The 12,430-nt window shown below is 35.5% G+C and overlaps 1 protein-coding gene across 1 annotated transcript in view; it reads left to right on the top strand.

Annotated features, from left to right (window-relative positions):
• Window positions 1-12,430, top strand: part of VPS13D (vacuolar protein sorting 13 homolog D) — a 111,156-nt gene that overhangs the window by 31,952 nt on the left and 66,774 nt on the right. Inside the window, exons 31-40 of the mRNA XM_009289605.1 lie at window positions 1,988-2,253; window positions 2,433-2,566; window positions 3,511-3,666; window positions 4,408-4,633; window positions 5,578-5,652; window positions 6,380-6,586; window positions 7,127-7,216; window positions 8,240-8,380; window positions 9,613-9,735; window positions 10,384-10,458. Coding sequence (XP_009287880.1) covers window positions 1,988-2,253; window positions 2,433-2,566; window positions 3,511-3,666; window positions 4,408-4,633; window positions 5,578-5,652; window positions 6,380-6,586; window positions 7,127-7,216; window positions 8,240-8,380; window positions 9,613-9,735; window positions 10,384-10,458 — 1,493 coding nt within the window. The remainder of the gene's footprint in view (window positions 1-1,987; window positions 2,254-2,432; window positions 2,567-3,510; window positions 3,667-4,407; window positions 4,634-5,577; window positions 5,653-6,379; window positions 6,587-7,126; window positions 7,217-8,239; window positions 8,381-9,612; window positions 9,736-10,383; window positions 10,459-12,430) is intronic.

Raw genomic sequence — 12,430 nt, 5'->3', positions numbered from 1 at the left:
CATACTTTCTCAGGATTGTCTTGGGTTTAGTACAGCTGTTATTAATGTAGATAAACTTGCTGGCATTGGATTTAAATCCGAAGGCATTTTTGGGGTGGTCAGTGGTAGTTGATAGATTGAAATCTGCAGTTATTAGTTAACTGAAGGTTGTTGGATTTATTTATTTTTTTTCCCCCTCGTTGCAATAAAAAAAATTTAGATTTGAATGTGTAATGTATCAGATGAGGTTCTGGCCTATTAAAATCAGTAGTGCTTAAAGCTTGATAAGTCTGGCCTATCACTTGTATGTTTGCATAAAACCATATTATAGAATTTTTAATATAAGTTGCGCGAAAGCTGTTTTCCAGTAGGTGTCACACTTGCCTTTCTGAGAGAATCAAATAAATACAGAAATGGCACCTTTTTCAAAAAACAATCTCTACAGTCTCTTCTGTATTCTATCGTACCCTGTTTGTTTTTCCTTATCCAAATCTCATGGAATGCTTAAAGGTATCACAGTGGATATCGGTTTTGTTCTACTTTAATAGTGAAAACAGGAATACAAAGTATAATGTCAGTATTTACCTGTATCAGCATGGTGTTTTCTTGAGGGATGTTAACTAACAAAAAAGAGTGTGAAGTGAGATGACTAGAGATGTTGCTTTCGCTTTTAATCGGGCTCACTGACCAAACTCAGCTTTCTAACTCTTGTATAAGTATGATACCTCCTGAAGCAGTTGCAGGAGTTGAAAAAAAATCTGTGGACTATTTTAATCCAGTAGAAAATCTTGAAGACACTTGTTCATAAAAAAACAAACAAACTTTAGGCAATTGACAGAAATTTGTTGTATAGATTTGCATAATGCATGATGGTTTTAAGTACTTAATAAGTTTGTGTTCAGAAAGACACCAAGATTTTGATTTGAATAAAACTAAAATGCCATGGGATTTACAAAAAAAAAAAAAAAAAAAATTACTCCTGGTGTAACTGTTGATCAACTATCTGCCTAGAATGGAGGATAGTTTGCACAGTATAGCCTAATCTGGTTTATGAGTGGTAGTTTCAGGAATTTTCTTCCCAACTGTTGTGCTTTTAAATTTTAGCCACATAAGCATGTGTTACGTTTTTACTGGTGAGAGCATCCTTGGCAGTAGATGTAAGCTTTTGCAGAGCTCAGTGATAGTGTTATACTGGCTCGTGCCTTTTGGAAATATCCTGGAGAGCCAGGGAGGGTTAAAGGCTTTTACTATTGGAAGCAGTGCAGGCAGGCTGCTTCTCACAAAGGAATTACAGTTCTTCAGAGATTTTATAGTTCAGACTGTGTTGAATGTAAAATTGTTTCATGGTATTTAAGCACTTAGATTATTTTCCAGTTAGCGTGACCAAATATAATTGATATTCCAGATCATGAAGCCAAACACTTTTATCCCTCTTAGCCAGATACTCAAAATGTGATGCTAAAAGTTCAGTAAGGCTAGCATTTTTTCTGAATGACAAAGAAGCTTCCTGTGCTGCAAAATGCTGTCAGAGTGTGAGAGGAAACACATTGTATGTCTAATCTGAGGGATATGGAGCCAGGACTAAATTTCACATGCAGTACGTTAGGTTTGATACCGAACAGATGTAAAATAATAATAAAAAGATCAGTTTTAAAATTTGAGACTTTGCAAATTAGTATCGATAATGTAAATGTATTAAAGGAGCTTTTATAATCAATTTCTTGTTACATAGATTTTTTGAATTCATCTTTTGTATCATTACAGCTTAGAATTCATGTGGTTAAGATCTGTTGGGTTTCTGTGGGTACAGCAACTTGATGAATTTCAATCTGTTTAAATATATATATGTGTGTGTGTGTGTGTATTTTAAAGGCCAGACGCTGTAAACTAAGTGTAGCCCTATAAAGTTCCATACAGTTCTTACTTGCTAGATACTGGTAGTTTTCTGCATAATTTTAAATATATGCAAGATGTAAAGTTCATATGTATGCTTCTCTCTTCTTAAAAGGTCTACTAAGGATTCCTCCAGTTTCACAGTTGTTCTGAACAATCTTCGTGTATTTCTAATATTTGACTGGTTGTTACTTGTTCATGACTTTTTATATACTCCTGGAGATACCAAAAAGCGAGAAAATCACCTTTCTTCCTGGCAACGCACTTATAGCAGTGAAACAACTGTAGTTCCAAAAACAGTGAAAAGTGGAGTAGTTACAAAACGTTCATCATTGCACGTGTCTACAGAAAAACAACTGGAAGTTAAGGTCAATGTGACAGGTAAATGTATTCTTCTCTGGTGCTTTTTTAGGAGCTTTTCTGATTAAAAGTCATGTGCTAGTGGGGAAAAAAAGGTCCTTTAAAGAATGGAAAATCAAGAAACCTGCTACAAATGCTTAAAATACCTTAATGGTATTTCCAATTGCCTTGTTTATTATTTGTCTTTTTGTTTTGTTAAGGAACGGAATTTGTGGTCGTTGAAGACGTGTCTTGTTTCGATACCAATGCAATTATTTTGAAGGGGACTACTGTTCTCACTTACAAGCCCAAGTTGTTAGATCGTCCTTTCTCTGGTAGTTTGTTTGGCATTGAGGTAAGAAGAAATAAATTTGCTTTTGTAAAACATCTAAAATAAGAGGAGCTTGTAAAGATACTTTATTATAAATAAATATACAACAGGAGTAGTGCACAGATGATTCTTGAAGTTTGTTAGCTCCTCATCAAATGCTCTCATTCTACAGCAGTTTTAGAATGGTTTTATATTGTTTCTGTTAAGACATTGAAACACTTGACTGTCATCTCAAAATATTGCTGGTTACTAATCTAGCTTCCAACCGTAAACCGGCAAATTAATTGAAAGCTGAGGAGTGACTGGGTAGACAGAAGCCCATGTGGTCAGCAAAGGCCTGCAAGCTGTGATCATAACTGACTTGAGGTGAACAAGCAGTATCATGCCATTGGGATATGCCAGTAGGGATCTTTTACGAGTAGGAATTTTGAGTATGCAAAGTGATCCTTGCATCCTGTTCAGCAGAGTAGGACCACAGCTGGAGTGCTGTGGCCAGTCTTGGGGAAACAGAGCTGAAGAAGCTCTGAACAGTTGAGAGGAGAGCAACAAGAACACTCAGAATTGAGGGGTACGTAATATATTGGGAAAGTTTAAAAGAACTTGCTCAGAAGAAGAGGCTGTGCAGAGATGTGGTAAATCCTAAATGGTTATTGTAGACCAAAGAACAAAGCGTTTTCCGTATCTGTGATAGGAGGTGTAGTGGAGTTAAGCTTAGCAGTAAAGGGAATATTTGGTTGCATATCAGATTCTCTTTTCCTGAACTTACAGCCTAGCTGGGCACTGGAATAAATTGTCTGGAAAGATATTGGAATCTCTGCTGTCTTAAAGTTTACAAAGGAATTGTCTGTGGAGAACAGTTTGGCTGTAGTTCATGTTTTGTGATAGAGAGTCAGTCTTTGATTTCGAGGTTCTTGCCAGGCCTGCTCTCTCAGTTCCTAATTTTTTTTAAAACCATTTTTAATTTTTAGGTTTTTTCATGCCGGTTAGGAAATGAGCAAGAGACCGCACTGTCAATTATTGATCCAGTACAAATTCAGATGGAACTTGTTGGGAATGCTTCCTACCCAAGTGGTTCAGGACTGTTGGATGCTTTCAATAGTGAGGATTTTCCTCCTATTCTAGAGGTAATGTTAAAGGCCTGAATAAAAATACATGCAATAGAGAATACTAGATCATGATCTTGCACAGATTTTTTTTATGCCCAAGGATTCAGTAGAATACTTTCAAGTGTATAAGAAAAGAGTACGATAAATTTTTCCTGAAGTGGAAAAGGCAAAGAAATAAGCATGCAGAAAGTGCTCTTAGTGGTAACGAAGGAGTGGTTTCTGGGATGTATTATAGAGATTAATAGTGGGGGAAAAAGGTGGGCTGGTAATGTAGACATGTTAGATAGTTACTAATAACTGAACAAAAAAGGTTTATTTTCTGTATCTCATTATTAGTGTTTATTAGAGAAGAAATCTATTTAGAGGCTTCTTTTTACCATTAAGGTGGGCTGGTAATGTAGACATGTTAGATAGTTACTAATAACTGAACAAAAAAGGTTTATTTTCTGTATCTCATTATTAGTGTTTATTAGAGAAGAAATCTATTTAGAGGCTTCTTTTTACCATTACCAAAGGAAAACTTCCCCCCCCCCAATAAGAGGTTTTAATGCTTTTGGGTTTTTTTTAAATGAATATTGGTTGTTAGTAAATAGTAACAAGTTTGGTAATTTTATTACTGGAGCTTTAAAACAGTGTGGTCATCAGATTTTAATATTAAATTTTGTCTTCCTTTGGGAAAAGCTTTGTTATTATCCAAAGTATACAGGAAAAACATGTTTAAAAGGGTAACTGAATGTTATTTTTTAATTTTTCATTTAGATTCAGTTGCAAGCACTGGATATCAGACTGTCATACAATGATGTTCAACTGTTCTTGGCAATTGCAAAGTCAATTCCTCAACAGACTAGTGCAGCTATGCCTGACTCAACTGTATCGATTGCTGAAAATACTGCTAATCCTTCTGGTTTAGCACTGGTGAATGAGACTTCCTCCTTTACACATGAAAAGAGAGAGGCACCCAAACGTGTGTTGGATCCCGTTCTCGGTATGTTTTTAACTATTGGAGTGAAGCCATTTTTTATATCTAAAGGAGGTTTCTGTAGTGTGAAGCTAGATTATATGCTAAACACAAAAGATGTTGATATCGTGTAAATATCGTGTAAAACCCTTCATTGCTTTGAATTATCTGATGATAGCATTATACTTGATGGTACTAGAAAAAAATAGATTTTTTTTTTTTCTTTTTCTGCTTGTAGTATGACAGTGGGTTGGTTTATAGTAAGTTTTATTTAGCATCACTTGTCATTATAAATCATCGTGATGGAGTATTTCTTAGGTAGCAAACTTTTAAAGGAGAAGAGGGGCCACCTCTTCAAACTCGTTAAACTGATAGTGAAATGGAAAGCATCATAATTACCAGTGATCTCTTCATGTCTAGTAATCTTGTGTTTTGGTGACATTGCTTTTTTACAAACTAAAAAAATTAGTTAATTAACAAAAAAACATTGCTTTTTTACAAACTAAAAAAATTAGTTAATTAATTAGAACAAAAAAAATTTGTTTTTTACAAACTAAAAATTGAACCACTGCCTGACAATAATGAGGAAATACACACTAGTGAAAAAGGCTTTCTTCTTTGCTACTGCACTTGAGAGTCATGTGGGGAGGTCAAAGTAAATAAGTAATTGTGTTCTGAATGAAGAGTTGGTTTACAAAAAAAATTTTAGTCCCAACTGAAATTCATGGAGTACGTTGGCTTCCTGTAGGAGAATAAAAATAGCCCATATATTCTAGAATGTAAACGTTATGGGGTGGGGGTTTCTTTTTTGGGGTTTTTTGTAAAAGCAGTGCTGAATCATATGCTTTTTCTACAGTTGCAATCTTAAACAAACAAACCCCCATTTTTCATACAGATATATCTTAATTTTAGAAGTGAAAACAAGTAGCTAACTGTCAAGGATTTATGATTGGTTAACTGTTCAATTACAGAGGTACAGCTGGCTCGCCTCCAGGAGTTGGGATTCAGTATGGAAGATTGTCGTAAAGCTCTTTTGATCTGCCAAGGTAACCTCAAGTACTCTTAGTTGGCCTTGCAGGTTGTTCATATTACCTAATTTGCAATTAAGTAAAAACTTTCAGACTGTAAGGTAACTGATGCACAGGCAGTATTTCCTTTTCTTCTTTATATGCCAACACAGAGCCAAAGTAATCTTAAGCATTCTCATTTTTCTGTTCTACTACTGTGTAGAAACCACTCCCCAAAGATCCTTTCTGCCTTTTGGGATGTCATGTGTGGGGTGTTTGAGTGTATTTTTGTTTGGGGGTTTGGGCTGGGGTTTGTTTTTTTTCTTTTATGGTATACCTATTTCTTGCTATTATCCATCTCTTTAGAGCACTTGTTTTCATCTCTTCCTTTTTGAATCATATATTTTACCTACTTCTACATGTAATACATGAAAAGAAGATGCAGCTTTAACATAAGTGATTCTTTTTCTTTAGCACTGTCATGTTTCCCAACTTATTTATAGGCATAGTATTAATATAGATTTATATTTTGTTGCCACTTGGTTTGCAAACTTCAAAACACATTTCTTATTCTTAGAAAATACCAACGTGTTTTTATAATCTTCTCATATTTATGTTATTAAATAGAACACATACAAGGTACTGTTGGTGTCTTGCTATACTTCGTGAGAGAGAGGGAATTAGTTTGCTTCAGTATGTTTTTTAAATAAGTACACTTCATTGAGAAAGTAAATGATGAGTGATTGGTCGTTTCATTTTATCTAAGGTGACTTGAAAAAAGCAGCAAGTTGGTTATTTAAGAATGCTGAACCTTTGAAACCAGTTTCCCTGACCTCTTCTGGTCGAGATAGCCAGGGGATTGTGCCTTTTCAGTTCATCTCTGGAGTGGAAATAAAAGCAGAAAGTATATGCATTTGCTTTATTGATGACTGCATGGACTGTGACGTTCCCCTTGCTGAGTTAACCTTTTCACGTGAGTATCTTGTTCTGCTGAGTGAGTTACACAGTAACTGATGGTAATTTTATGCATGTTCAGCACCATGCACGTGAGTATCTTGTTCTGCTGAGTGAGTTGCATAAAATTACCATCAGTTACTGTGTATGTTCAGCACCATGTTCCAGTTTCTTAGGACTCATGAAATTTCAACTAACAGTGTTTTGGTGGTGGTGGTTGTTGTGTGGAGTTTTGGGGGTTCTTTTTTTGGTTTTTATTTTTTTTATGTTTGTTTTAATTTTGTTTTAAAGCAGATTACAGTCTTTGTAGGGTTAAGGCTCTGGTTTCCCCTTTATACATCACATAACAAATGGAATCTGTCCTGAGCAGAACCCTAGGGAGGCTCCGTGTTGTAAAGCATGGCTGTCTATAAATGTTATTTGAAGAGTATTATGATATGCTTTTTGTACCATTTCAATTTAAAAGACAAGACAAAACCTTCCATTGCTTACTTAACAGTTCGCAAAATCAGGAAACTTCATTGTTTTGCATTAATATAACATTCACTTTTTTTTGCAGGTTTGAATTTTCTCCAACATTTGAGAGCCAACCCTGAAGGCTACGCTCATTTTACCCTCTCTGGAGATTATTACAATCGTGAGCTTTCAGGTGAAATACTGGGGGGGGGGTTGTTGTTTTCTTTCTTTAAGTTTAGGAAAACAGCCTTGCCTACTACAGTAGCCTGAAATTCACCCAACGTCAAATACATATAAGGGAATGTGAAAGGTTGACTTTTGTGATCGTGTGTGTGTCTGTGAGAACATGTGATCTTAGACAAGATATCCTAACTTGATATTGGATGGAGGGATGTGGAAAGTAGAGTGATTGCTGATATGAAAGTTGCACTGAACTTTTCAAATGTGATTGCATAAAAAGGTTATCCAAGAACATGACAGTTACGTAACTTGCTGTCTCTGTATTCACTTCTCTTTTTTAGTATTTAATTGTTTCGATGCATCAAATTGTTACTTATTTCAGGGAGGAAAAGGACATGAGGGTAGGCGGTTAGGCTGAAGACAATGGTTTAACATAAGAAGACCATCATAATTTATATTTTAGATACAAAAAAGCAAGTTATGCCTCAATACAGGTCAGCCACTGACAAAAGAAATAATCTAGTTGTGTGTTTTCTCTGAATTCAGAAACTAAATTTTCTGTTACAAAATTGGTGGCCACAACCTCGGGAATTATCTGTCAATAACAAGGTAGTTTTTTTGTTTTTAAAAATATGTAGGGTGTTTTTTTTTAAACAGCTTTTAGACCTTTGTCTTCTGTGATACTGAATAGTAGGCCAACTTACGGTGTGAAATTAATTTTCAAAACTATTTCAGAGAACTTGGTTCCAGCTAACTTCAGTATGAAGCTGTAATTGCCTTCTAATGCTTTCCTTGGAATTAAGATATTTCTGCAAGACTCTACATAGAGTGTACACTGGTTCAAATGGAGGAGCTGGAGCAACTTTGTATTAGCTAGTAAATTAAATCTGTAGGCTTACAAGTTCATCTTGAACACAGATTGAAAGTAAAGGATCTCATTATTAAAGTTGTATTATTAAATACTTAGGTATGTAAACAGCATTCCAATGTGGCCTTCAAATGTGTAATACATGTGACGTTTTCTGTTTGTTCTCAGGCTGGGAGCCATTTATTGAGCCATGGCCATGTTCAGTTTCTTGGCAACAACAAGCTTCGAGCCGCCTCCACCCTTCCCGACTGAAGCTGGAAGTAAAGGCTAAACACCGTTTGGATATAAACATTACCTCTGTCTTCATAGGTACGTAGGAGTATTCCCCGAGAGCATCACTGTACAGTCTAGTTTTCACTGTACTGAAAATGGCAGACATTTCTAATTGAGTCCTGCTGGTGTCCCATAGATGGAGAGAGGGAGATTTGGCCCAAGTCCCTAGATACTTCACGTGATATTGTACACAGGTGTGCATTTAGGCAGCCTGTATTTTATCAGATACTGTGAAAGTGTAAAGACATGAGCTACATATTTTAGAGGTTAGTAGGAATTCTTTCTCTGGTCATATGAATTCTATCAAATTCATATGTTATTTGAAATTTATTTTTAATCAGAAACAGGCTTTCATCTGAAGCTTTCCATACTTTACAGTACTTAAAAATATTTTGATCAGCTCGTCATTTTTCAGTACATTGACAGGCATAGTGGGGAGCTACTCATTTCAGTTCTGCAGTCTCTGAAAACCTGAACTGTCAATTCCCACCTCAGGAAATCAAAACATTTTGTTCATCATTAAGTCAATCTTCATGTAAGCTTCTGTGTTGTGAGACTATGATTATGTGCATTTCCCAGAAATATTGTTGCTTCTTTGGTATGCAAATCTGAATAATTTGGTGGTCATAATAAAAAAATGTAAATGGCTGAGCTTGCAAATGTAACAGAAGAGGCTTCCTTGTTCCTTGAATGTTCGTTCCTTTCTCCCGCAAGGCCTGTGGGGTTGGCAGAAAGAGGGAACCAAGGTGGGAGGAAAAGACGCAAATCAATGATTCCTAGGAGTTCCCATGATGCTTTTTAATACTAGTGATAACAAGTAGTAAGGCTAGTTCCTGATTAATACTGTGCCAGAGGACTCCGTTGGTGTCTTGGTATTTATGCAGGAATGTGCATGTACCTCTTACAAAGAAAAAAAAAAAAATTAGAAACTGCTTCTAACATGAAAATATTTAAGGTTAATTGCCTCCTCACTGAGAGGTTTTACATTGCCACGGGAGTATCTTAAGAACATGGAATTCCACTGAAAGTTAAAAAAAAAAAAAAAAATCTTAAGAATATAAAAGCATTTGGTTTTGAAGACGCTGATGTGATTTCATGAGCTGTTTTTTGTCTTTAACTTACGCAAGAGGCTCATAGAAAAAGCAGTGAGGTAAAACTTTTGCCATTAAAGTGGAGTAACTTTAGTGTTATGAATTCAACATACTTTTCAATTACTTTGTTTACTGCCACCTTGGAGACATTCACTGTCTTTGCTTATATTCCTCTAGAACAATACACATGTACCAAACAGTCATGGATGGAAGATTACTGTAAACAGGACAAAGAAGTGAATGTAATCAGTTCAGAAGACTGGATGGGTTCTTCGGTGGATCCACCATGTTTTGGGCAGAGTATGATACTCATTAATCACACTTTATTTGAAACAGTCCTGACATACAGAGTCATCTGTCTAATGTATTACAAACATAAATATTTGGTCTTCATAGCATACAATGACTTGTTAGAGATATTTGGCAAAAAAACCAAAAATGCTATTTTCTGTTCAATTGTGTTCAGTTCTTTAAAAACAAAAACCTTTCTGGCTACTTAGCTTTGAGTGAGAACTTTGCACTGCTAGTTCTGCTTCCTTTTTCTGTCACACTTTCTCAATTAATGAGTGACTATCCTGTCAAAGATTAAATAAGAGTATTGAGTTCAGGGTGTGCGCAGTTCAGAGGTGGTCTTTTTCTTTCTGTATCCCCAAATATCTGTATCCCCAATGACTGAGTTTCTGGAAAAAATGCTGTTATATTTGTGAAACAATTCTCTGAGTAATAGCTCTTGATATGTGGCAGGTCTTTTCAGCTTTTCTCCCAGTGTTACTTCTGGAAGAAATTTTAGCAATTCAAATGCCAACTTAGTGTAAGCAAATGGGTAGCGACTCATACACAGATTGCATGATGCCAACTGTCTGTGTCTTTCCTGATGCATGATGGGGAAGAGTCTACCTGTATTTGTGTTTTTTCTTACCTGCTAACTTTGTCTTTCCTGTCTGCCAGGCCTTCCTCTTGTCTACCTTAGAACTAGGAGTACAGCCAGTTTGACTAACCTAGAGCATCAAATCTATGCTAGAGGTACTGTATAGCAGAGAGAGACAAAAAGGTTTTTTTTCTTTTTTGGAAGGCTCTTGTACAATAAATACTGTGGTGTATGTGTGACTTGCTGGTAGATTGGCCTCTATATTTAAAACAAACAAACAGAAAACCCAAAACCAAACAACATAACAGCTACTTAAGCTGCTTAACTTAATATTTCATCCTGGTCTTTCTCTTGCATTCCTCTCTGAGCCCTTCAGGAAAGAAGGGAGAAGTATAACTAATCCTATGTAGGAAGACTGTCTTTTTGAGGAAGGTTATATGAGTTGTTGACTATTCAATGTCCCTTTTCTAGAGAGACAGTATACTGTGATTAAAAATAGCGTAATAAAATCACAAGATTTTTTATTTTCTATTCTAAAAATATCCAGCAGTATGTTTGATATACATACTTACGCTTGATTCAGCATGTATATTTAGCTACTTAAAACTTTAAGATGCCTTCGGAAGGAACAATCTGTTTTCAATAAGCCTTAGGGAGTAAGGCATTCCTAATAAATATCCTGTTGTTTGTTTTATATTTGACAGTACAGTCTTTGGGCAAAACCATACAGATTAAAATAAGATTTTTTAATTTTTGTTTTTTAAGATTTGTGACATTATGGAAGACAAAACAACATACTTGATGAATATGTTGCCCCTGTAGAAAAGTTGCTGGATGGGAGGAGAGAAAGCTTTCTATAAATTTACATCTGTGGCCCGTTCAGACTGCCCCTTAGAAACATTTTCTCTGAGTGGTTGCAGACAGTTCATAGATGTTTAAAAAAAACCCCAAAACTGGAAAATGATAGAACAATTTATTTTTCTGAGGTATTTTTCAGGAAGTTTTTCTTGTGGAAAAAAAAACCAAACAACAAAACCTCTTAATATTTATTGTTTGGCTTTTAGTGGGTGTTGCAACTAAATGACTAAATGAATTACGAAACAAACCTCTTTGTAATGGTAGTCTTTATTTTCAGGTCAGGTAGTAGTCTCAAAATCCAACTTTTACATTATGTTTTCTTTTGAAAATCAGGCCATAGTCCCAAAAATTCTTTTTTAAAAGTCTCAAAAAATAAATTGGCAATCGATTAAATGCCAGAGTAGAAGTTCACTTGGCTTCTGGTCTGTAATTTTGTAGAACCTGAGCTAGCCAAAAAATTGTATAAAGTCAAGCTCAACACTAAAAAGATTGTTTTATTTGTACTTGGCAAAAATCAGAGTTTTCATTTTCAAGAATTTCATCTTCTTGCCATTTAATTGGAAAGAACTTTCTCTGTAAGCTTTAGAGAGATCAGATTTAAGTCTGCAGTGACAATGTAAGGTATATAGGAATTTGTTGTCATTGATTTGGAAGAAAGTTGTATGCAATCATCAATAACTCCTTCAAAAACTTACCTACCCACCCTGCATTATCCCTCTTGCCTCTGTAAACCTGTGCTGAAGTTATTCTTAGTTCAACATGTGGTAGTGGGATGAACGGGTCTCAGAACATGAAGTACTTCAACTTGAGATCAGTCAGCCTTTGGAGTGACTGAAGATAAATTCTGTGGAATAGATTTCATTTCTGTCTTACCTTTTCTTTAAGCAGCTGATTTATTGTGTGTGCCTTCTTCCTACTTCTCTCATACAAAAAGATGTATGTATTTAGGAAGCAGCCATTTATCTTCCTTTTTAAGTAGTTACTGGAATTTGACAGGGTTTTTTTTCTGTCCAAACACAGTAAGTATTTTCACAGATATGATGTACTGCAGTATGGAAGACGAGAGTAACGCTTGTGTGCTTGTTAGTAATGCATACTTGAAAAAAGTCAAACATTGTAGGTGAAGTTTCTTGTTCTGGGGTTTTGCTGTCCCAGCATTTTAACATAACCAGATTACCTTTGGTTGCATTCAAATTATATTTCATACTTTTTTTACTAGGCTTTATCCTGTATAGGAAAACAATTCTACTTGTTCAGTCTTTGAGGAGA

Source organism: Aptenodytes forsteri, unplaced genomic scaffold, assembly GCF_000699145.1.
Source record: "Aptenodytes forsteri isolate BGI_AS27 unplaced genomic scaffold, ASM69914v1 Scaffold61, whole genome shotgun sequence".
Lineage (NCBI taxonomy): Eukaryota > Metazoa > Chordata > Aves > Sphenisciformes > Spheniscidae > Aptenodytes > Aptenodytes forsteri.
The sequence above is the reverse complement of the archived record's forward strand: the minus strand, read 5'-3'. Positions and strand labels throughout refer to the sequence as shown.